This window comes from Humulus lupulus, chromosome 3 (genome assembly GCF_963169125.1).
Source record: "Humulus lupulus chromosome 3, drHumLupu1.1, whole genome shotgun sequence".
Taxonomy (NCBI): Eukaryota; Viridiplantae; Streptophyta; class Magnoliopsida; order Rosales; family Cannabaceae; genus Humulus; species Humulus lupulus.
Window position 1 is genome coordinate 271,181,458 of NC_084795.1, and position 25,260 is coordinate 271,206,717.

General features: G+C 34.5%; 4 protein-coding genes across 6 annotated transcripts; 2 read left to right on the forward strand and 2 right to left on the reverse strand.

Moving 5' to 3' along the window:
* The first annotated feature begins 9,400 nt into the window (after window positions 1–9,400).
* Window positions 9,401–12,709, forward strand: LOC133824215 (uncharacterized). The gene is made up of 5 exons (XM_062257081.1): window positions 9,401–9,684; window positions 10,255–11,555; window positions 11,697–11,934; window positions 12,205–12,287; window positions 12,401–12,709. The coding sequence occupies exons 2-5, from the start codon at window positions 10,314–10,316 to the stop codon at window positions 12,473–12,475; spliced, it is 1,638 nt and encodes a 545-aa protein (XP_062113065.1). The 5' UTR covers window positions 9,401–9,684; window positions 10,255–10,313; the 3' UTR covers window positions 12,476–12,709.
* Window positions 12,710–13,692: 983 nt separating this feature from the next.
* On the forward strand, window positions 13,693–16,663 carry LOC133824217 (protein KINESIN LIGHT CHAIN-RELATED 2). 3 transcript variants are annotated; one of them, XM_062257084.1, is made up of 3 exons: window positions 13,693–13,876; window positions 14,026–15,721; window positions 16,193–16,663. In XM_062257084.1, exons 2-3 carry the CDS (start codon window positions 14,052–14,054, stop codon window positions 16,386–16,388), a joined length of 1,866 nt encoding a protein of 621 aa, XP_062113068.1. In that variant the 5' UTR covers window positions 13,693–13,876; window positions 14,026–14,051; the 3' UTR covers window positions 16,389–16,663. The 3 variants fall into 3 exon arrangements, with proteins under 3 accessions (XP_062113068.1, XP_062113067.1, XP_062113066.1); XM_062257083.1 differs by having other exon boundaries at window positions 13,694–13,876; window positions 13,961–15,721; XM_062257082.1 differs by having other exon boundaries at window positions 13,694–15,721.
* Window positions 16,664–17,119: 456 nt separating this feature from the next.
* Window positions 17,120–18,045, reverse strand: LOC133825704 (probable L-type lectin-domain containing receptor kinase S.7). The gene has a single exon (XM_062258612.1). It carries the CDS (start codon window positions 17,861–17,863, stop codon window positions 17,120–17,122), a length of 744 nt encoding a protein of 247 aa, XP_062114596.1. The 5' UTR covers window positions 17,864–18,045.
* Window positions 18,046–18,213: 168 nt separating this feature from the next.
* LOC133825705 (seed lectin subunit I-like) lies at window positions 18,214–24,527 on the reverse strand. Its single transcript, XM_062258613.1, has 5 exons — window positions 24,522–24,527; window positions 23,985–24,047; window positions 23,751–23,876; window positions 20,805–21,279; window positions 18,214–19,016 (listed from the first exon to the last, which is right to left on the reverse strand). Exons 1-5 carry the CDS (start codon window positions 24,525–24,527, stop codon window positions 18,214–18,216), a joined length of 1,473 nt encoding a protein of 490 aa, XP_062114597.1.
* Window positions 24,528–25,260: the final 733 nt, after the last annotated feature.

Consider the following 25,260-nt stretch of genomic DNA (forward strand, 5'->3'; position numbering starts at 1 on the left):
GTCTCCACTTGGGGTTAGTAATAGCATCTTTGAAAGATGTTGGTTCAAGATCTGTTAAAAGATTAGCAACAAAAGTCCTTGGTTTAAGATTACCAGTTTTAGATCTTGTTACCATTGCATGACCCTTTTGAATTTGAGGAGGAATAGGCATAGAGATATGAATGTCTGATATTGGAATGGAAGGAGGTGAGCTATCTGTACTGGGTTCGGATTGAGAGGTATTTGAAGTATCAGTGGATAAAGAAATGGAAGGAATATCATTTGTTATATTAGGCTGAACAGGACTGTGATGTGGGGTCAATGGAATTGGTGATGGGGGCTGAGTTGGTATAGGAATGGTTGGTATCCGATATGCATTAGAATCTATGTTTGGGAAAGTAGTGGAGGTACTTGGTGACGCAGGAGTGAACAGAGATTGATATGGGAATTCTGACTCATTAAAGGTGACACTCCGAGCTATGTACACGCGGCCAGAGGGGTGAAGACACTTGTAACCTTGATGATAGGGACTATAGCCAATGAAAATGCACTTAGATGATCTGAAAGACACTTTATGTTGTTGGTAGGGTCGAAGTAAAGGAAAGCAGGAGCAGCCAAATGTTTTGAGAAGATTGTAATCGGGTTTGAGGTGATGTAAGGCTTCATAAGGTGATATGAGGTTGAGGGTTGGGGTGGGTAGTCGATTGATTAGGTAGGCTGCTGAGGAAAAAGCTTCAAACCAGAATGACAGGGGCATGTTTGATTGAGATAAAAGGGTGAGGCCAATGTCCACTACATGTCTGTGTTTTCTTTCTATGTTTCCTTGTTGCTGGTGAGTATGAGCACATGAATGTCGTCTACGGATACCTAAGGTAGTGAAGAGATCATAAAGGGGTTTATACTCTGTACTAAGGTCAGTTTGTATGCTTTTAATTTTTGTGTTAAAGTGTCTTTCAATAAAGGAGTTATAGTGCTTGAAAATGACCGAAACTTCAGATTTTTGCTGCATGGGATATATCCAAAGATAACGAGTGAAATCATCAAGAAAACTGATATAATATTTGTAGCCATGCATTTTGGGATAAAAGGAGGGACCCCAAACATCTGAGTGTATAAGATCAAAAGGAGAACTTGTATTATTAGAGGTAGTTTTGAAACTAAATTGATGTAACTTGCCAACTTGGCAAGCATCACATAAATGAATTGTATTACATTTGGTATTAGGACTTACAAAAGATAGTACTTTACTTAAGATGGGAAGAGAGGGATGTCCTAATCTACGGTGCCAAACAGAGGCAACTTGAGTTTTGTCATAGACAACATTACTGGTTGTAGTACAATTGAAAGCATGAAAAGGAGTACACGCTGAGGTGGCTGGACCAGAATTGGATGCGGATGCAGTAGTGCTAGCAGATGGTTGAACATCAAGAGTATAGAGTCCGTCACGAAGAGAACCCCGAAGAAGTACTTGGCTCGAATTCTTGTCCTTGACAAGACAAGAAGTGGAATCAAACATTAGAATGACATTATTGTCTCGAGTGAACTGGGAAATACTGATGAGATTTTTGGTTAAAGTGGGAACATGCAAGATATCTTTTAGAATTAAGGACTGATTTGCTTTTAATGTAGAAACAGAATTTGAACCAATGTGAGATAGTGAAAGAGCATTACCATTGCCTACCATAACCTTGGCCTTGCCCTTGTAATCCACTTTGTCATGAAGTTGTGTCAGCTCATTGGACATGTGATTGGTCGCCCCACTATCAAGAAACCACGAACCTGGGGAGGCATCAGAGAAGTGAGCCTCGGATAGCATTGCTTGAGGAGAGTCTGGTTGCTTTGATGAGAGTGGTTCGGTCGATGTGGGAGGGTCCGAGAAGTTGATGTCGAATCTATGATAGCACTTCTGAACTGTATGTCCAACACGGCCACAGAGCTAACAAGAAACTATATTTCCACGTCCTGAAAATCTGCCATTGTTGGGTGGCCTGTTTCCGCGAGAAGCACCACGAGGAAACCTGTGAAACTGCCTGTTTTGACCACGGAAAGAAAGACTAGAAAGATTAGCCTGGATATTATCAAGATTGGAGGCAGAGAGTTGTTGGATGCGCATCTCATGACTGTGAAGACTGAATTGAACGTCTTGAAGAGTTAGAGGATCCGATCTATTCGTCAAATGAACAATGGTTGCTTCGAATTCTTGGCCAAGTCCTCCGAGGATGTAGAGGCACAAGCTGTCGTCTGAGATTGGGTCTCCTGCTTCAGCCAAGGTATCTGTAAGTTGTTTCATCTTTAGAATGTACTCGTCGACAGAGAGAGAGCCTTTCTTGGTTGATTGCAAGAGGCCTTTGATCTGGAGTACTTAGGCTTTAGATCGAGTAGCAAACAGGCGTGAAAAAACGGTCCAGACCTCAGCCGCGGTTTGACATTGAACAACGTGACCCAGCATCGTTTCATGCACATAATTCAACAGCTAATGAAGTAGAAACTGATCAAAGCGATTCCAGAGATGATAAGCAGGGTTTGGATCGATAGTACCTGGAAGAAGTACCGGAGGTTGAGGAGTCGATCCAAGAAGGTAACCGTCAAGATCGTACGCTCGTGTGGCAGCAAGAACAAGTGCTTTCCAGTATGAGTAGTTGTTGCGATCCAAGCGAACGGTGAGAGGTAGAAGATGATTGCTAGGCAGAGCAACTGGATCTTATACCATGACAAGAATCATGAGGCTCCATCTAAAAACCAATTGGTGATTAATGGAGTTACACATGTTCTTATTAATAGTTCAATATTCTTACACATATTCCATGTGGGACACCATAGTCTAATAAAGGATAAACCAGTAAGTATAACTGATTTTCGCCCCATTAGCCTTTGTAGTGTTGTTTACAAAGTTATTTCTAAGAGCCTTGCTAATAGAATGAAGGAAAGTTTATCTCTTGTTATATCAGAAAATCAAAGTGCTTTTATAGGTGGGCGGCTAATTCAAGACAATGCTATAATTGGTTTTGAGAGCCTTCACACTATGAAAAAGGGTAGATTTGGCAAAGAAGATGGCCTTGAAATTAGATATGTCCAAGGCATATGACCAAGTGGAATGGAAGTTTGTGGAGGTAATGATGAGATGTCTTGGTTATGAGGGTGCTTGGATTAGCAAAATCATGAATTGTATTTGTTTAGTCTGTTTCTTTATTCTATTAAATGGTGAAGTTCGTGGTTCGATCATTCCTCAACGGGGTTTGAGACAAGGGGACCCTTTATCCTGCTATCTCTTCTTCCTTTGTTCTGAGGGTCTATCATGCCTTATTCAAGAAGTTAAGTGTCAAGGGACTGTTAATGGAGTTCATTGGTAAAAATGGCCTTAGAGTTTTGCATTTTTTTTTACGGATGACATCTTTATTTTCCTAAAAGCTTGTCAAATGGAGGGCAAGAAAATTAAGGCCATTCTTGAGTATGCCACTGTTTCAGGCCAGACTATCAATTTAGACAAATTTGAAGTTTGTATGGGAAAAAATATCCCTCAAGCTAAAGCAAGGAACTTAGATGATTCTCTTGGGATCAAATTGGTGGATTGTCATTCTAGATACTTGGGAATATCGACCTTTGTGGGTAGAAGAAAGAAATAAGTTTTCTCTATGCTTGAGGAAAAAATACGGAATAAACTTAAGGTTGGAAAGCTAACCTTTTCCCTCATGCGGGCAGAGAAGTCCTTATTAAAGTTTTTATACAAGTCATTCCCTGCTATATTATGATTTGCTTTCGCCTTCCTAAGAGTTTAATTAAAGAGATCCATGTCATGGCTGCTCGTTTTTGGTGGGGGTCCTCAATCAAAAAGAAAAAATATTTATTGGGCGAGTTGGGAAAAATTGTGTAAAGACAGAGAAATGAAGCTTGGGATTTCGTAACTTGGAGGATTTCAATCAAGCTCTTTTAGCTAAGCAAGGCTGGAACTTACTCAACAACCCTTCTTCCCTTTTAGAGCGCGCCATTAAAGAGTGCTATTAAGTGAATAAGGGATTTTTGGAAGCCAATAAAAGCTTTTATAGTTCGGTTATTTGGAGAAGCATTTTGTGGGGTCGGGAAGTGCTTAAACAAGGAGTTAGATGGCGAATATGTAACGGTGCCTCTGTTAGAATTAATGAGGATTGCTGGCTGCCCCGCCCTAAGTCTTTTTCTCTGCGTACTAAGGTTCTGGTTCTTCAAGGGGCAGTGGTGAGTTCACTTTTTTCTGAAAATGGAGATTTGAATATAAACCAAATGTCTCAAAGTTTTCATAAGGATGATATCCCTTGGATCTTTGGCATCGTTCCAAGTAATTCGAACTATCGTGATGATTTGTGCTGGAGTTTTACTAACGATGTGAGATATACAGTAAAGAGCGGTTACAAAGTGGCGAGAAGCTTGATGGATGAAGCTGAGAGTTCGAAGTCGAATCAAATGACAGGTTGGTGGAAAATATTTGGCACCTTGATTTACCTCCAAAAGTGACGAACTTCTGGTGTAGAGTGTGCCACAATTGGCTTTTTGTCCAAGATAACCTCAATAAAAAAGGTATGGACATTTCTAATCACTGTTTCCGCTGTCATTATAGATCTGAAACTGTTACTCATGCTATTTGGGAATGTAAGGGAGTTAAGAAACTTTGGCAATCTCCCAATCTTTATCATCACTTCCCTATTCACAGTCTCAATCCTTTTGATTTTGCTTTGAAAGTCTGGTCTAGTTGCTCTAAGCAAGACTTTATGGTCTTTTGTATCATTTCTTGGGCAGTGTGGAATAAAGGGAACAAGCTTCTTCATCATCTTGTTGTGCCTGATGATTCAGATCTTATCAACTGGAATCTTCAGTTACTCAAAGAGATAGGGAGAGATTGTCACAGTAAAAAAGTTAAGGAGACTCATAAATGGCAAGCCCCTCCTGTTGGTCTTATTTGGATAGACTGTGATGCCTCAATTGGTCAAGTTTCCACTGGCTGTGGGTTAGGAGTTGTTGCTAGAGATGATAGGGGTAAGGTGATTGCTTCTCAGGCTGCTTATAAAACCGGGCTTGTTTTCAGTTGAATTGGCTGAAAGTCTAGCTGTTCAGATGGGGTTGCAATTGGCCTCTTCACTTGGTCTGAGAAATTTCCAGCTTTCTTCTGATTGTGCTTCAGTGATCAAAGCCTTAAATTGTACAGATAAGGTTCTTACTAGCTGGTATACGGTCATAGAAGTAATGAAGGATTCTTCCATTTTTTATTTGTGTAGTTCATTCTTTTATTCTTTTAGGACAACTAACAAAGTAGCTCATGGAATTATTAAGCATGTCTGTAATAAGTTTGTAAATGATTTGTGGCTGGGTTCTTTCCCTGATTGTGCCTCTGCTTGAATAAGCAGAGTTGCCTTAGCTGATTTTGCTATTGGTTCAATAAAATTTCATTTTAAAAAAAATCTCAATGACTAAATTACTTAGTCGGCGTATATGCTAAAACCTAATAATAATAAAATCATAATCTTTTAATGTGGATTAAATTTATTATTATTAATCTTTGGAGTATTTGCAGTGAAACCTCTAAATGTTTTCATGATATAATACATAATGCTACTAATTGAAATGGACTTAATTTCATTACTATTAACTAAGTTGTCATGATATTTGTAGTGAAAACACTTACAATTTACAGTTTGATAAACTTATATCCTTATTATTTTCTCAACAGTAATAATACTAACGTTAATGAAATAATGTAGTAGTCGTAATTTTAAAGATTTTATATAAAAAATGTGTAGATAATATAAATTTTTTGTTTGAATGGTTTCGATTTATTTTGGTTAGCTTTAACATAATATTCTAATATTTAAGGAAATATACTCTTAAAATCAATTAAATATAGATACTTATTAATTATATTAATATAAATTTAAATATTATAAAATATTATTATTATAATAATATAAATTTAAATATTATAAAATATCATTATTATATAGTTGATCAAATATTTATTAGTTATATTAATATAAATTTAAATATTATAAAATATAATTATTATAATAATATATAGTTTAAGACTAGATATTTAATAATTAAATCAATATAAATTCAAATGATATAATAATTAGCAGCTAAAGTCCTTGTTATTTTACAAGTGTAGAATTTAAGTCTCTTATTTTTTTTTTTTGCAAAAGTCTCTAACGTAACACAATTGATGTATATTTTTCAAAAACTGTTATCCGTATGTTAAAATGAGGATTAAACATGAATGTAAGAGTCTATTGCCGCAAAAAAGAAAGATCGGAGACTTAAATACTTCAATTTTGAAAGAACATAGACTTTAACTGCCAATTTCTCTATATATTTTTTTTTCAAAAATATCAAATACTTTATAATAGAAATATATAAAAAAAATTATTTTTTTTAGATTTTTTAAGGGGATTATATACTACCCTAGATAAGTTGTGGTTATACTACTGTATAATCTCATATTAATTTTTTAATTACAAAATTAAGACAATAATTTTTTTACATCATGTCACGTATCAGTTTCTCAATTTTTTTATTTACATTATTTAAATATTTTTATTAATTAAAATAATAGAAAATAATAAATTTAGAGAGAAAGAAAGAAAATTGAATACATAGTTTTTTTAAAAGATGTTTTAAGGAGCTCTAAAATATTTATAAATGAAGATAAAGAAGTAATTAATGTTAATCATTTTATATTAATAATTTCCTGCTAGATTTGTAGAGCTCCTTTAAACATTTTTTTTTCTAAAGAAGGATCCCATGTGACTCTATAGTCACATAGTTTGGGCATAGGGCCTTGGTTGACTCATGGTCATCTATTTAGGGCAGCAGCCCTTGAATAATCATATGATCATTTATTTGTAATTGTATGTACGCATGAGTATGTTATTATTACTGGGCAGGCTAGATATGCATCTGGAATATGTGCTTACTGTTTATGCATATGTTTAAATTTTCTTGCTGAGCCTTGACTCACAGGTGCTATGTGGTGCAGGTAAGGGAAAATGAAAGCTTGACCAATCATGAATTAAAGAGCTTTAGTAGCAGCATGTACATATGCGGTTGCTTGACCACCACGTTCGAGGATATCTCAGAGGAACTAGGGTTGTATCCCTTATTTTCCCGCTTACGCCGGCTGGTTGTAACTTTTGACTTGTATATACTCTTTTAAACATCTCTTTGCATCATTTTGGGACCCTATGTATGTACTAAACTTTTAAACAAAAAGTCAACGTTTACTTTTGACTAAATTTTTTAACTCTAATCCTTGACAATAACATTAGTTGCACATTTATAATTAATGAACTTGATTAGTAAGTCTGACACTATTTAAAGTACACAGTGTAACAATCTTAGATTAGGAAGACATTACAAAAATAATGAAAAAATTAAAGAAAATATAAATGATCAAACAAAAAATTACAATAAAATTTTAGAAGGCACGACCACAAATATATAAATGAATAACAACAAGGCCAAATCTCAAAATAGAAAGATGATGTTAATTAAATTGTAAGTATAATATATTGTAATATTAACTGTTATCTTGTTTATTTCAAACATCACTTTTCAAGTGAGCTTTTTGCTTCATCATATTATCATTTATTAAGTGGATTTTTTTCTTTCAATGAAGTATTAACTTAGTAGACTTAAAGGATATAAAATATATATTTTAAAAAACTATATAAAATATAGTAAAATGAATATTGGTGTCACCTTCTAGTTCTCGCTTTATTGTTTAGTTTTTTTTGTTTGTTTGAATAAATGTAAACAACAATTACTATTTGTATTTATTTTGTTACTCTTTTGTCTTTTGGCTTATTGATAGACAAAAAAAGGGAATAATTTTGGGTTGGGTTTCTTATTTTGACATTTAGATGTTAAACTTTGTTAAAAGTTAATATTGTCTGAGTTATTGGTTATATGCTTGATATGTCTTTCGAAGGAGGAGTTGTTATTAAACTCTATTGATATTTTAACTAATTGTTCTACAGGAACTCTCAAACAGTTGTTAAAATGTTTTTCCCAACAAATTGCCAAATAGAGATATTGTAAAAACTTTTATTGTGTAACTTAATTTAGACAAAATATTAACGAAATTTAGTTTGGATATCTTGTTTAATGTGTGAATTAATTCTTGAAATTTGTAAAAATTCTATTGATATTGAAATCTTGAATTGGTTGTCCATGATTTGTACATCTTAATTTGAGTTAATATATTATTCTTATCATAAAATCATATCTACCACGTTTATATGGTAAATTAGACTTAATTAGAAGAATATGATATCTACCAGAAAATTATGTAATTATAGATGAGGAAAACTCATAATGAATCTGGTCAAGGAGAATGACCAAATTCGTTACAGTCTAACTCATTAAACGATTATGTTGTCTAGACAATTTCTTATTTTGCTTAGAGAGAACTCAATAAGCTGTCTAATTTTTTCCAAATTAAAATATCTTGCAAATCTTTTCTGACTAAGCACAAATCATGTGAAGTTGGCTTTGAGCGTCCTTTTATCTATGAATACTAGCCAAAGCCTTTGCAAAACTTCACCTCTCTCAATAGAATAATTTGAAAAATACTTGTGTTATTTTGGAGTTTTTTTTTTATTTTGTAAATATTGAGTTGGTCACCTTAATATTTGTTTTAGTGTTGTGTGCTTTTTGTATCTATCTTGTTCATTGTTTAACATGTGTGGTACACATTGTGAACGTGATAAGCAATTTTCGAGAGAAGTTTGTTCCAAGTCTCACTTCGGGAGTAAGAGAGCACTTACTGATCTTTGAAGGGATTTCAAGAGACTCAATATTTTATCAAAACCAGATTTGTAGAAAGAAGTACAACAAGATTGCAACAATAATTTAAGAGAGAATCCTATGTTGTTTAAATCAATAGTTTTGTACTTGTTGATTATTTACTAATTGATTTTTCTCTAAGTCTGCTCTTGTGGAGGTAAGTTATCTAAAAGAATTTCTGAACCTTGTTCATTGACAACTTATCGATTTGTGATCACATAATCATTTTCTATTCAAATAACTTAATTCCCATTCCACAAAGTTGTTCTAATTAATTACATAGTAATTATTAATAACATTTATGGTTTATCTTTTTAATTAAAGAATTAAATCAGCTTTAGATTTTTCAATTTATTTTGGTTTTTAAAAAATAAATAATATTAGTTTACATATAGAATTTAAGAAAATAATAAATATTTATTTATTCTATAATATTTTTACGTTTATTTAAATTTCAAATAACATATCAACAGAAATTAAGATATTTTTATGTAAAGGTGCACATCTGGTCTTCACTGCCATTTAATAAGCAGGAGTGAACGGCTGATTGAGACTCTGAGAGCACGTGTACAATTTGGCAAAATAATAAGGATTAAGACGCAAATATCCCAAATATTAATACTAAAGCCAAAATATACTCATCACCCAAAAAGCCCTATCTCTCTCTCTGTAATACTCATAGTCTAATACAGTGCAACCACGGCGCGAAGCAAACCCAGCCCCTCCGACCGACCGCCCGCCCAGTCAATAGCCACCACCGGTCTCCAAGCACCAAGTTTCAAGTCACCTCCCAGTACCAACGGCAACCCAAAGTCCGCGCAGCTCTAACCATCTCCAGTTCACTCAACCCAAAACTCTGAGGCGCTGATCTTCTTTCTCTGGCAAGCTTCAAAATCTAAGGTTCTGCCCTCCTCCATTCATCTATCTATCATCACTTTTCCTGCTAAAGCCAAATGCATTTCGATTTTTAAGTTTTATTTGCATAAACTAGGACGAGAAATTGGGATTGGAATGGCTCGAATATATGCATTTTTTTTGGGAGTTATTTTCTGAATATATGTGTTTTCTGATTGTTGCAATTGGGAATGGAATGGTTTGAACTCTGAATGTATATAATCTTCCTTTGATGATGATGATTTTTTTTTTTACGGTGACAAGAGAATGAATAGAATCAAGAAATCTTCTTCTTTTATGAATTTAGGGGTTTTGGGTGAGAATCATAGCAGATTGGTGGTTTGTGGCTGAGGAAGAAATTAGGTTAATAGTGAGTAAAAGGAGACTGAATTAAAAAAAAAAAAAAGTCGAAGTTTTGGGGTGTGATTTCGTGTTGATTTTCTTGGCTCTCTAACAATGTTTACTCATTCATTGATACGGTTAATCTCCCTGGACGATTATAAAACTGCATGTTTCCACCGTGTTTAAGGGTTTTGGACTTTTGGACTGATCTTATGTTCTTGTTTTCTTCTACAGTTTCTCTCGGGTTTTGCTGGGGAAAATTTCAGAAACGGGTATCACATTGTTTGAGTTGAATGGGTCCTCGTTCAGCAAAGAGAAAGGGTGTCCGATGTGAGAGTGCGGCTACTCAGGAATGTAATGACGACAACCCTGATTTGAGGCTGCAGAGGCGATTGAGGAGAAAAGGCATAGATGCTGAAATTTTTAACTCAAACTCTCACAGCAACATCCGATTAGGGGGCGCAGATAACCAGAAATGTGGTGAAGCTGACTCTGATTTGAGGTCTCAGAGGCGATTAAAGAGAGAACGCTTAAGTAACCAACTCAACCCAATATCTAGCAGCAGGGCTTCAAAGGCAATAAAAAAGAACGTAGCCGGAGAAAAATTAGAGCTTTTGGAACCTGCGAGTTTTTCAAATATTAGATGTAAGCATGGTGATTATGATTGTAATGATGTTGCTGCTCCTGCTGCTGATGAGGAGGTGGATGATCCTGGGTATATTATGTTCTTGAAAAATTTGAGGAAAAATGGAAATTCATATTCAGTTGAGTTTGTTCATGAAAATGGTATGACTGAACTAATCAACTATGATGTAGAAGAAGACAAGCGTCCTAGTATGAGATTTGGCTCTGTGCGTAATCAAGTTCAGCTTGTTGATAATCAATTTGACCATGAAGATGAATTAGATGAAGAATATAACAAGTTGTTGGCTTCTTTTCTTCCCATCACAAATGACAATTCGTATATAACACCTGACTCAAGGGACAATGAAAATGATGGAGAATATTGCAGATTTATTGATCCTCTTAGTGGTCGAACAAGTGGGCATTCTAATTTGAAACATGGTTTTGAAGCTGATTGCAATCAGGGAGATGAATATAATGAGTATCTCTCATATCTGGATCGCTGTGTTCTAGCTGATGAGAATACAATGCCTGAGATCCATGGACGCCCTAAGAAATCTGACAAGGTTGTTCTAGATGATGAGACTACAATGCCTGAGATCCATGAACGCTCTAAGAAATCTGACAAGGTTGTTCTAGATGATGAGAATACAATGCCTGAGATCCATGAAAGCCCAAAGAAATCTGACAAGGTTGAGGAGATTCAGCTTCGGGGTCAATGTGACCAGGAAGATGAATTTGAAAATATGTGCCCAGACTATCTTGCGTTTCTGGATTTCCTGGAAAAAGAAGGTGAAGAAACCATGTTTAGCTTCAATGATAGTACAGAGAAACTTGATCAGGATGAGGAGGAGGATTTGGAAATAGTTACATTGGACAAGGACCCTCACGTTGAGTCTACAAGAATAAATGTATGTTCTTGTACCTCGATCTCATTAGTTTTCTTTTAGTTATATTCTTATACAATTGTGCTTTTTATACATAAATATCTGTGTTGATAATTTCTGATTTTTGTTTTTTCATTATATAAAAAATATTTCACAAATGATTAGATAGATTTAGAGAACTTGAATTTGGCTGAAGATGGTAACAGAAGTCAATCCCAATCTCGGTTTAAGAAGGAGCTCATGGATATATTGAAAAGTCCTTATGACCCACAACAGCATAGAGTTCTTTGGCATGAAGTATCTTGTCGCAGACCCAAAGTTAAAGAAATAAATTTGCGGAGCCAAACAAAATCATGTCCATTGGAAAACAGCTTTGGAAAATCGTATCTTGATCAATATAAAGGTCAGTTGATTCCATTGTTTGTTTTTTTTTGCATCTACTTCAGCTATGTTGATTCTCAGGGACCTTGACTGCATGTTTTTGTAGTTCTAAATTCTTATGTTTTGCTCATGCTTAAGCTTGTATACATTATTATGTCATAAGTTGCTTTCTTGTGATATTTCTTTAATGTTGCAAAGTTTGCTCCTACCTGGTTGAATACTCTCGCTTCACTGTTTTTCTGGAAAAAAAAATAGCAAAGAAAGATTACGAGTTCTTCTTATATTTATGCAGATTTTGCTGAGCAGATTGAACTATTTAAATATGATGAGCTTAAATCTCTAAATCTATTACGAGGATTCTTTCACTGGTTGAAGGTGAGTTGTGCTCTTTATTTATGACGATCTAACTATGAAAGTTTTAATAAATAAATTTTTGAATACATTTAGCTTGATTGCGGATTAATGTAATTTGTAATTTTTTTTTTCAGAATTTATCCCATGATGGAGTGTTAGCCCCTTGGAAGGATCCATCATTTTTGGAATGTTGGCACGAAAATAACTGATGACATGTAATTGATCTAATTTTTAGTGATGAATTATGAAAGCATGGTTAAAGAACAAATTGATCTAATTTTGGCTAGTTTCATTCTCACATACTGTTCAGTATTAACTTGTCTGTCTTCTGCTAAAAAAGTAAATTTGTATAATTATGTGGAGTTTAACTTGTGTGAAGTTTAACTTATGAGAGAAGAACATTGGAAATGACATTCTTCAATGATAGTATTGAACTTAAATTCCTTTACGCTTTGTAACTCTAATTTTAATAGCCGATATGGTATATTTCTCATAAGTCTGCTTTTTAATACGTTGAGTGAAAGTAAATTTGGAACAATATTTGCGTTCTCTTTTTAAACAAAGAAGTAGGGCAAAACAAGATGAATAGTAAAGGGTTATGACATTGCTATAGCAATTGGAAAGAGTAAACATGTGTTTTCCACTTCTTATAATCCTAAAGAAATATTAATGAATGGGTAAAGTCTAAAAATTGGACTCCATGCATTGGAATTTCTTACCAATTCGTTTCAGCATTCCCCAATTTTGGAAGATTATTTAATTATAAAGAAATATTATTTAGTTAGGTAAACAAAAATATAAGTTTACATCACTTATTAGAAAATTATTTAACTATTTTTTATCTATATTATAAAAAATTAGATATTTTAGCTCCTATGTACTTTTAGTATACATATGTAAACACCCCAAGAGAAAAATGAATGAAAAAAAAAGTGGGCTTAATTTCTTCCTCTCCAATAATCGAGAGAAAAGTGAAGAAAAATATTTTTATACTATTTATTTAAGTAAATTTACTTAATTATCCTTACATTTAATTCAAAATTAATTAAAATAAAATTATAAGTTTTTTTACTTTTATTTCTATTTTCTTTCCACCTTACGTACCGAACGAGATAATAGCAACAATGTTCTTTTCTATCTACTCCATTTTACTGCATCCCTGCATTTTGTTGTTTTAATAGTATACCAAACCCAATCAAACTCCAAATATTACCTCATTTTGCTTAAGTGCTACATTGTCCCATCATACTCAGCAAAATCTTTTTTTTTTTTTTAATTTTTTATATTAATATTTTATAAATAAATTTTATGTATATTATTTTATTTATAAAATAAATTAATATAATAATATAGAATATGTTTTTGGTGTAAATTTTGTTGTTTTGGTTAGAATTGAAAAAAAAAAAATAGTGCCAAAATTCATTAATTTGGGCATCAAGATGGCTTTGATGGTTAGAGTTGGCCTAAGTGCCGCCATTGTCTTCACTTTCTTCAACAATCATTTCCACACGTAGCTGTTCTTTCTTTCTCAAACTCACTCAAAAACCCTTTAAACCCTTAAATTCTCTCTCTCTCTCTCTGCCGCCGCTCCATCTCTGCACGGCTATCAGGTATCTTATGTTACCCTTTGTTTTTTTATTTCTATCGATGTTTGGATTAGGATTAATTTATGTATCTTCATTTGGTATTTGAAGATACTATAGAAATCTAGTGAGTTTAGATTCTTGTTAGTGAATCATAATTGACGAGGAAGCAGCAGGTTAGAGTGGGAAGTCTAAATCCACCATGAGGAAAGCTTCACTCTCATTTCTTCCACACTTAGCTCGACACAGAGTCAAATCTCTTCCTGGTATTTTCTCAAGAGATTACATCTCTGATGCTTCCTGTACATCTTCTTCTTCGCTGGTCTCGCCGAATCATTTCAAGCCCCACTCTAAAAGTCACGGCTTATTCTATAAAAACAAGCAATTTCAAGTAAACCCATCTCGAAATATAGACACCATGGTTGAGAAGTCACCTCAAATGTCCTCGAGACAGAGAAAAGCCAAGGAAAAAACTGACCTTGAAGAAGCTTTTGAGTCTGCAAAGACCCCTGAGGAAATGCTAAATGCATTTAAGAACATGGAGTCTGCTTATAGTGAAACGGAGCTTGGGTTGGCTTCTTTGAAAATTGGCCTCAAACTTGACCAAGAAGGTGATGACCTTGAAAAGGCTCTGTCTTTTGCTGAAAGAGCCCTTAATGCTTTGGAAAAGGATGGCCGACCTTCTTTGCCGGTTGCCATGGCTTTACAATTATTGGGTTCAATTAATTATAGCTTAAAAAAGTTTAATGATAGTTTAGGGTACCTTAGTAGGGCCAATAGGATACTAGGTAAGTTAAAGGAAGAGGGTTTTGGTTTTGAGGATGTTGGACCAGTCCTTCATGCAGTCCTGCTAGCAATGGCAAATGTAAAGACAGCTATGGGAAGGAGAGAGGAGGCTCTTGCAGATCTTATGAATTGTTTGAAAATTAAGGAGATGACTTTGGGGGAAGAAAGTCTGGAACTGGGTAAATCAAACCGGGACTTGGCAGAAGCACATGTTTCAGTGTTGAATTTTAAGGAAGCATTGCCATTTTGTATGAAGGCACTGGAGATACACAGGAAAGAATTGGGACAGAATTCTGTTGAGGTTGCTCATGACAGGAGGCTTCTTGGGGTGATTTACACTGGCTTAGAGGAGCATGAGAAGGCCTTGGAGCAAAATAAACTCTCACAAAAAGTATTGAAGAATTGGGGTCTTAGTTCTGATTTGCTTCGTGCTGAGATTGATGCTGCTAATATGCAGATTGCACTAGGGAAGTATGAGGAGGCTATTAATAATTTGAGGGATGTTGTTCAGCAAACAGACAAAGAAAGTGAGATTAGGGCATTGGTATTTATTTCAATGGGAAAAGCACTTGGTAGCCAAGAGAAATCTGCTGATGCGAAGAGATGTTTGGAGATTGCTTGTGGAATCCTTGAAAAGAAAGAGCATGTTTCCCCCTTGGATGTTGCTGATGCATACTCAGAAATATCAATGCAATATGAGAGTATGAACGAGTTTGAAACTGCCGTTTCTCTGTTGAAGAGAACTTTGGCTATTCTTGAGAAGCTCCCACAAGAGCAACATACTGAAGGTAGTGTCTCTGCTAGATTAGGATGGCTACTTCTGTTGACTGGCAAGGTCCAACAAGCTATTCCCTACTTGGAGAGTGCAGCTGAGAGGTTGAAAGAGAGCTTTGGCTCCAAACACTTTGGAATTGGATATATTTACAACAACCTGGGGGCAGCTTATTTGGAACTAGACAGACCTCAGTCAGCTGCACAGATGTTCGCAGTTGCAAAGGACATAATGGATGTCTCGCTTGGTCCTCATCACGCAGATTCGATTGGGGCGTGTCATAACCTCGCAAAGGCATATGATGCCATGAAAAGGTATGTCTGAGTAAGCTCTCTTTCTTTACTTCATTGCTTGTGAATGCTGTTTGTAATTAAATCAGTATTCTAGTTCGATTGTAACTAAAATTACATTAAAATCATAAATCTTGACAACATTATTAAATCTATTTTTAATGGAAAAGTTTCCCTTTCGTTTCAGGGTTCTAATTGAAAGAAGATTTATATTATTTGCTTAAATTCTGTCCACTGATAAGAACCTAATTAGACTATGAATGCTTATAAGGTAAACAAATGAAAATCAATCAAGAGCGGTTTGATTCTCCACCTGAAAGATATCTTTGTTCACTCCTTGTTTCTCAGAAATGCATTGATATGCAAATGTCATATATGGGCTCTGCCTATTACATGAATTGATTATTTGGGTTTGTGCATTGTAGCGCTATGTTTTGTTCGATGATTTAAATCAAGTCCCTGTAAATTGAAATGGTTTTATGTTGGGATTTGCAGTTATGCATTGGCAATAGGATTCCAGAAACAGGTGGTTGATGCTTGGGAAAGCCACGGACCAAGTGCCCGAGACGAACTTAAAGAAGCCCATCGGATGCTTGAACAGTTGAATAAAAAGGCCCTTGGTGAAGATTCAAACGAGCTTCCTAGAAAGGCTTTGCCTCTGCCCCAGACTAGTGCATCTACCAGAAGGTGACAAATTAGAAATATGACCAAGTACTGTTTAGTTGATTTTGTTCACCAGTTGTGCTAGTTTTGTCATCTTTTTCGTGGTAACAAATTTTGAATAATGTTTAATACAATTGAAAGAAAACATAGAGCCAATTTTTCTAAAATACACAGCTTCACGTACATGAAAGTAATAGCAAGTAATAATTCGAATTTTGAAGATACCCTGAGTGGGACATCGACGTTGAACTTTATTGTAGGCTTAACTTTTCACGTTTGAGTTATTCTTGCTGGCTTATGTCATGAGATAGAACTACAAATAAAACTATATAAATGACATGTCACAGACCCAATACGGGTGTGTGGCTCTTGTGGGTCTACTTTTGAATGCCAAATGGATAAAAGTTTTTGCCAATTTAGCCGTGGAATAATTCGGGGAACAAAACCATGTTAATATGTCAACAAATATAAAATTTGTGAATTATTCCTATACTTAATTTTGAAATATCCTTTGTCTATTTTATAACAAATACTAATGGGCAATATACACGGCTCAATTACATTTAGAGACACTCTCAAAATCTTCATGAATAGTGAAAAATAATTTTTGCGAATGTGGGAGTCACTTGATTCTCCACATGAGAAATAAAATGGTAACAACCAACACGGTAAAAAGATAGAGAATGTTGGATATAATAATGGATTAGTACATTTGATATAAACAACCGAAATTTAAAATTAAATGAAATAAAACAATGTTCAATCATAATGGATTACAATCTCATCTGCTCCTGCCCCAGATGCAGAGACACTTTTCGGCCCCAAATCAACCATTGTTGTAGAAGAATAAGATGAAGAAACATGAGACAAAGATACACGAACCATATTGGGCCTCTTCTTTGGCAAATCCATTAGAGGTTCATTTGGATTCAATAGTATCTGGACTACTTTTCTCATATTGGGCCTAATTCCAGAATCTGGATGTAGACAAGCAAGCCCAATAACCAATAGCCTCTTTACCTCGTCCTCTACATATCTACCTTGCAAGAGTGGATCAACACCCACCAACAACTCATCCTTCCCTACTAAATTCCACACCATATCCACCAAACTACTCTCCCCCTCCATACCCCTTGACCTTCTCCCACAAACCAACTCCAACACCACCATTCCAAAGCTATACACATCCGTTTCCGGGCCTGCTTTCCCAGTAAATCCCAACTCTGGGGCCAAATACCCTGGAGTTCCGGCTAGCATGGTTGAAACGACAGCTAAAGCCTTGTCGTTTTGGATTAGTCTAGCCAAGCCAAAATCCCCCAGATGAGGGGTGTAGTTTGAATCCAACATGATGTTGTTGGGCTTAACATCTCTGTGGACCACTGGGCTTCCACACTCCTCGTGTAGGTAAAGTAGGGCTGAGGCCAGGCCTGTTAAGATTTTGTACCTTGTTTCCCAATCGAGAAAGGGTTTTCCTATGAAGCGATCTAGGCTGCCATTGGGCATGTAGTCATATACTAAGAGCAAATGTTGGTTTTCATGGCACCAACCTTGTAGTTTCAATATGTTTTTGTGTCGTAGTTGCCCTATGGTGCATATTTCTGCCAAGTATTCCTTTTCACCTGTTTCAGATTCCAATATTTTTATTATTATAATAACAATAAAGATTTAGCAAAGTAAAATCAAGTATAAAATAAGAGAATTGCTAAGGGGTACTGCTGGTGTCCAACACCACAAAGATGTATCATACTGTTATTGGTGTAATATAATATCAGGTCCCACATATTTGAATTTAATAAATATTATGGGTATCACCAACCAATTATATAGTGCCACCTTATATGTTATTGGACACCTTAAGTTGCCAAATAACAACACTCATAAAATAAATAGAAGATGAGGGCAAGACAAGGCAAACCTTGTTTGGATGTTGAGGAAATCTTTTTAACAGCAATGGTTTGACTTTGAGGTTGATGATCAAGTATTATGGTTCCCTTGTAAACGCTTCCAAACCCACCTGTGCCTAGTAGATTCTCCCTACTGAAGCCATGAGTGGCTTTCGAAAGCTCTTTATAGGTGAACATTTTGGGCACATTTGCAGCTGATCTTGACCTACTCTCTATGTCTTCTCTATTCTTCTTATTATCATTGTTCCTCTTCAAAAACAATCTCAAAACCAATACAAATACACCACTTAATACAATCGACAAGACAATTGAAACTGGAATAGTTATAACCAGTATGGTCTTAATAATACTATTCTTGTAGTCCTGGGCCACAAAAGACGTGGTCAATGGCACTGATGTGAAAACCCAATCAAGGATCTGGTGGGTTTCTGGTAATGTCCCGGTAGAAGCTGTAAAACCCACGTAAACTGATCTTGGAACTTTATCAGATATGGTGATCGAACGGTTGAAAAAGCTGACAAGTGGGTTCTCAGAGTAACCAACGTAAACGGAGAGTATTTCGTCCAAACCATCGTAGTCAATCTTAACCTTGATATCTCTTCCACTTTTGAGTTCGATTCCTGTGCTGTTTAGGCTCTTTTCGATAACAGGGTTGATTATGCTGGTTGTGACTATTCCCATGTGGTTTCCATCTATGTCGAATTCATTCATGTAAGTGTCTAGCTCTACTGCTAATTGTTGAATCACACCACCTGCTTAATTGATTATATTTGTTGATTATTGTAGCCAATAATTCACTTTTGCAAATTCGAAAAATAATGTTTATATACATATTTCACATGTTCATGGCACGTACGTATCATTTTCATTTCAATTATTATTATACATCTTCTTTTTCTGCCATTCTTATTTTTATTGTCATGTTGTGCATGTGAATTTATAGAAAAATCAAAATGAATATTACTATAACCTATTTATAATGATATATAGGAACTATCGATATGGGTTTGATACTTTTTATAAGTTTCCGATATTTGATATAGTTTCTTTTTTGTAATTTTTTTTAACAATTAAGTTCTTCAATTTTAAAATAGTAGCAATTTATTGTTTTCAAAATTTTTAGCTTTTTTTTTTAAAAATATACTTTTTGATTTCAATTTTTTTTTATGATTTTAATATTAAAAAATTTAGAGTTTTGCTACAAAAATTAATAATAAATATTTAATTAAAATTGTTTTCAAAATTAAAAAACTTAGAGGGTGTTTGATTCCTTAACTAAAAAACAGTTTTATGTTTTTAAAACCTAAAATCTGTTTTCTGAAAACGTTTGACATTATTTTCAAAAAACAATTTTTAAAAACAAAGTTACAAAAAATTGAAAAATTTTGAGAACAACAAAAAATTGTTTTTAGTTGTTGTCAAATTTTTTTTTTGTCAATTTTTTTTTCTCACATAACATTATTAATTATTATTATCTCACATCACTTTTTTTCTCTTTAATTTATCTTTTTTTAGTTTTTCTCTTATCACTTTCTCTAATATCACTTTTGATCTCATTATATTCTTTCTCATAACTTATTATCTCATTATTTTCTTTCTCATCAATTCCTCTATCCTCATTTTCTCTCTCTTTATTTTTTCTATCTCGTCATTTTCTTTCTCATTTTTTTTCTTGCATCAATTTATCTCTTCTCAATTTTTTTTCCTCAAAATTTCTCTCATTACTTTCTCTCTCCTTATTTTTCATAATTTTTTCTTTCACATTACTTTATTTCATTATTTATTACAAACTTTTATAAGATTTTTTTCTTTATAAATATATTTATTAATTTTTGATTTAATATTTAAAAAAAAAATAAAATTAAAAACTTATTTATAGAAAACATTAAACAAACACCTGTTTGTTTTTTGAAAACTACAAAACTGTTTTCTGTTGTCATTTATAAAAACACAATTTTGAAAACAAAACACAGAAAACAATATCAAACATGTCCAATTTAAGTAATATTTATAAAAATCAGTAAACATGCCCAAACTGGTTTCTGTTTTCATTTATTCTTAATTGCTAAATTTTGCAAGAATTAAGCCAGACGATAATGAAAAATTTATGTAGTATTTATAAAAATCACTAAAATAATAAATAAATCTAAGCAAAAGTCACGAACCATGTTTATCGTTTTCATAAATCTTTCACACCTACATGAATATCCTTGTTTTTTTTTTTTATAATTTGTTTTCATAAAATTAAAAAAAAAAAAACAAGCAACATGAAGCCAAAATTTGATTGATGATTCCGAGAGACTCAAAGTTTTTATTTTTGCTTACATTATGATTAGAATATTGCTAATTTGATGCTTAGTACAAAAATTTAATATCGAGTAATACATATTTTAATACATGATTAAACAGTTTGATATTAAGTGATGTTGGACACCCTATATTGTCTCATAGAAATGCTCGATTTAATAATTTTTGCAAAGTTAATTATGAGATTGGCCAATTCCAAATAAAAAAGAAAAGAAAAGAAAAGAAACAGATACCTTGAGTTGATCTATCAAGGAGTCCAAGATAGGAGCCAAAGCTACGAGGAGGAGAAGGTTTGTTATCTTGAGCGAAAACAAATGCTATTCCGTCGCCTGAAACACTAGAGTTTGGGAAGGGAGAAATCCTAACTGTGAAGGTGGTAGAGATCATTGCTGGCCATGCAACCACAGGCTGTCTATACAAGACTCGGCCAATCTTGTCCTTAGCCGTCGGATGAGTCGTCGTTGAATTGGGCGGTGGCGGCTCCGGTGTGAGGTTTAAATAATAATGGCCATAATTAGTAGTGTTGCCTATGCTCACTGAGCCCATGCAAAGAAGATCACCGTTTATGCAACTCTCCGGGTTGAAAGAAGGAAAGGAAAAGAAAGTCATCTTGGGATCATCATCATTAGTCTCAACAATGGAGCTCATGATCATAGAAGCTTGGTTGAGAATGACATAGAAGATTATTAACAGAAATATTATTAGTACCTGCATGGTAGAATGTTAACACACAAGATTACTAACGTTGTTAATGAAAATTCTACGTAGGTTTGAGCATTTTATATATTTATATACGTTGCTAGCTAGAGATCGATCTTTGTCTCAAATACTTTGGGTAGTATATTTGAAGATTATTTTGTTGTTATAGTGAAAGGGAGTTTGAAAATACATATTATAATAATGGAGTTTTGTACCGTAGTTTTGGAATATCCGAATTCTGTTTTTTGTTTGCTTTCTTTCTTCAGGAAAAAAAATGCATGTTTTTGTTAGCAAAGGGGAAAAAACAAGTGGAAGAACAAATACTTTTCTAATAATAAATTGGTATGGTGACTATTTATATATTAATATGGACCTTAGAAGTTATTAAACTTAATTAATGTATATTTAAGAATCCAGTATTACTCTCATTATTCATTCTTTCTTTTCAATCGATATACCACAAATTTTATTATTATTTTTTAAAAAGTTATTGAATATACCGTAAGATTGAAAGAAGGTAGGGGTTATATCTATTCAAAAAGCTCATGGTCTCGATAAAGGGTATACAAAGTCAAAATATGAGATACTAAAAAAACAAAGCGAATAAAATGAGATGGAGTTAAAAAAAAATTAGACAACTAAGCTTAAGAAAATACTCTGAAAAGAGTCGTCCAAGCAACTTGAATCCAAAAAAATCCCTCTAGAAAGGCACGAGTTTTCAAATGATTGACTTATAAATCACATGAGAATTAAATAGGGTTGATAAGTTAAACTCACTAAATAAAGAAATAAATAAAATGAAAAATGAAAAAACCAGCAAACTCATCTGACCGAAGGAGAATCCTTGAGGTTATTATAAGATAATTTAAACAACGAAATGATAAGAGATAATAATTACAGTTGATCTTGTAATTATTATGCATTACATATATAGCCACTGCACAAATTTTAAACAAAAACCAACTTAATAAACTGATACAAGTGCGCTTTTTATAATGAATGTATTGATAAATACTGTCACGACTCGAGCCTTAGGCTGTGACAGATTTGTAATATCCATAACTTAGGTAGTCAAATGTCAAACTTTGACTCTTGTTGGAAAATAATCTTTATAAATGATCATTTAGTTTATATTAGATAGTACTATGATTATAAGTCAAAACAATTGAATAATTCCTATAATTATATATAAAAATATTAACACTATAACAAATATTACTATTACCGGCGGGGGATCTCGCCGGTAATACATGGTGCGTCCGCCGGTATTCCATATTACCAGCAGAAGTCCGCCGGTAAAACCCCGCCAGTAATAATCGGTCGGTATTACCACAATTACCGACCGACTGACACACCCACCGGTATTGTATTATTACCGGCGGATTAATAGAGGCGGGACTCCGCCGGTGATGTGTAACGCTGTGACTCGTTTGACTCGTTTATTACTAGCGGGTTCCGCCTCTATTAATCCGCCGGTAATAAAATACTAATATTAAAATATAATAATTAATTTTATTTTATTTCTTAATAAATATACATATAATACTTATTTAAAAATAATAATATTTAACATAAATTATAATTAATAACACAATTAATATTCATCAAACAAAAATAACATTGTAATTAATCATAAAATTAACTTAATAAAATACAAATTGTCTCATTTTAATTACATATGAACTAATTATAAAATAAACATAATAAAATTTCAATTGTCTTAATATAATTAAAAAACATAATCTAATTATTATTGTTTTGATTGGGCCAACTTGGTGTAAAATATTCATTAAGATCAATATCTTGATCACTAGTATTAGGGCGTGGCAACGGTGGTGAAGCAAACTGTGGTGCTTGTGTAGAGTGCTGCTGCGAAGATGATCTAAATTGTTGAGTATGTGGTCGCGACGAGGGAGACTGATGCAACAAACTCTCAAACTGACCATACCTCTGCTGCTGCGACGAACTCACAAATTGACCATACATCTGCTATGGATGCTGTTGCTGCGATGAATCCCCGAAGTCACGACGCCTAGGATGTGACGTCTGAGATCCTGCAGGGACGTCGGGGTAATAAAAAGGAGGGGACTGGGAGGAGCATCCATACATGTTTGGATAATTCTGTTAGGTGGATACAAATGTTGTTGTTGTTGTGGCATTGACCAAGGAGGTGGACTTTGAGAAGATATACCACCTTCAGGTTGTGATGGTAAATATCGTTGGAGAAGGCTTTCAAACCGCGACTCAGTTTCTGTACTGGTATGCTGAGGATTACCAGATGGATCTTGTTGAGATTTCAACATCCGGATCTCTTCACGCATTGACTTAATTATTTCCGCCATAGTAGCCATGTCTTCCTGAGGTGTATGAGCAGGTTGGGCCTGTGACTGACTTTGACTTGTGGAGCTGGAAGCTGATTTTTTCCCTTTGCCTTTGTTGTAACCTACTCCTCTTTGAAAGTTAGACCTCTCCCCAAGTACTTTACTCATAATCTCGTACTGATCGATCGACGAGGATTCAGTAGCAGATTCAGTTTCAGATCCCTCCGTCGGTCCTTGAGACTGGCTTTGAAGTCGTGCCCTCTCAAGCTCTTCCGTCATTTTTTCCTGTTCATAAAAAGTGTTAGAAACACATCAGTAACATAGTTTAATGAAAATAATAACACAAAAGTTTAAACTTACAAAAGTTTCTCGAGCTGTGTTGTTGACAAAAACTTTTGTCGATTTTCTCAAATGGCTATCTTTCCAAGTATCAATAACATGTTCATCAGGATTTGCCTATACAAATTTAGAGATAGGAAGTTAGAATGTAAAATTTTGTTAAATTAAATTAATATTTTTACTTACAAATTGGTGACGCTTAGCTGCCATCGATTTTGTGCCTTGCGTCGATGTATACTTCATTTCTTTTCTGTTTTTCTTGTTTTGGTTGGATCGCGCGATAAATTTTGGGCTAAAAAACAACTGAACAATATCTTTTCAACTCTCCTTGGAGCAATGGTCAGGTGGGGCAACTAAAACACTCTGCAAATCTTCCGGATTAGAGTAATATTTTTTGAAGTGAGTATGTCTGATGTTCTTTCTCTCAGAATATCTTTTGCGCATCTCTGTGCAGATAGTTTTCATAACTCTCTCGGGTTCTGGATGACCATCAACATTATAAAAATACTACATTAAAAATAACATGTTAGTTTAGTTTGTAAATGATTTTAATAAAAAAATTATACCACAAGACTTGTTCTAAATTTGTACCTTCATCCTTTGTACGACTTGTTCCTTAAATTGTTGAGGTACATCAGCGAAATCCAAGTAATGTTCTGGCAACAAGAAGGTGACTTGGAGGCCTATCTCACGGACAAAAGCTTGGTCCTCCAAGCCAACCACTTTGTCCGTCCTAGGATCAAGCTGAAGATCTAGTGGTTTCCCAGCATTTCGCCTTCGAATTTCAAGTGGCTTCGAATTAGCCAGGCCACGACCCTTTCTTCTCGGCACTTCAGCTATCCACATTTTCAAGAATAACCAAAATTTGAAATATTAATATATAGTAAACATTTGTTGAGCTTGACTTTCAAGCTATGAGCAAAATTTGAAAATTATTATTAACCTGACTCGCAGGAAGAGGGTACTCTACTAGGATCTGGCGGGTCTAGACCTCCACCATCTCCGCCGTGAGAGGTGGCTATATCTGCTGACATTGTACTTAGGAACAAAAATGATTAGTTAGTATTAAATTATTAGTTAGTATCAAATATCACCAGATCGAGAAGCTCGAGCAAGAAATTCCCCCATTACAGATAGAGGCGCCTATAGCCTTGCCTCTGGCTTTTCCCCCTTATCTACTACGGGTGAATCTCTTCGATCCGGAATTAAACTATCCCTAAAAAAAAGGCTTTGCTGCTGCCGCCGCTGGGCCGACTTAAACTACTGCCATAGGTCCCTCTCTATCCGGGTCCTCACCCTCCACCGGAACTCCTGCGGGTTAGAGAGATGG

Coding starts and splice junctions, on each gene's coding strand:
- LOC133824215 (XM_062257081.1), top strand. CDS start 10,314: ATGGGTCCTCGTTCAGCAAAGAGAAAGGGTGTCCGATGTGAGAGTGCG. Junction 11,556..11,696: donor TTGAGTCTACAAGAATAAAT/GTATGTTCTTGT, acceptor ACAAATGATTAG/ATAGATTTAGAGAACTTGAA. Junction 12,288..12,400: donor GATTCTTTCACTGGTTGAAG/GTGAGTTGTGCT, acceptor TTTTTTTTTCAG/AATTTATCCCATGATGGAGT.
- LOC133825705 (XM_062258613.1), bottom strand. Junction 23,877..23,984: donor ATTTGAGAAAATCGACAAAA/GTTTTTGTCAAC, acceptor TTTTATGAACAG/GAAAAAATGACGGAAGAGCT. Junction 21,280..23,750: donor AGTACGAGATTATGAGTAAA/GTACTTGGGGAG, acceptor TCTACCATGCAG/GTACTAATAATATTTCTGTT.
- LOC133825704 (XM_062258612.1), bottom strand. CDS start 17,863: ATGCCCAATGGCAGCCTAGATCGCTTCATAGGAAAACCCTTTCTCGAT.
- LOC133824217 (XM_062257084.1), top strand. CDS start 14,052: ATGAGGAAAGCTTCACTCTCATTTCTTCCACACTTAGCTCGACACAGA. Junction 15,722..16,192: donor GCATATGATGCCATGAAAAG/GTATGTCTGAGT, acceptor TGGGATTTGCAG/TTATGCATTGGCAATAGGAT.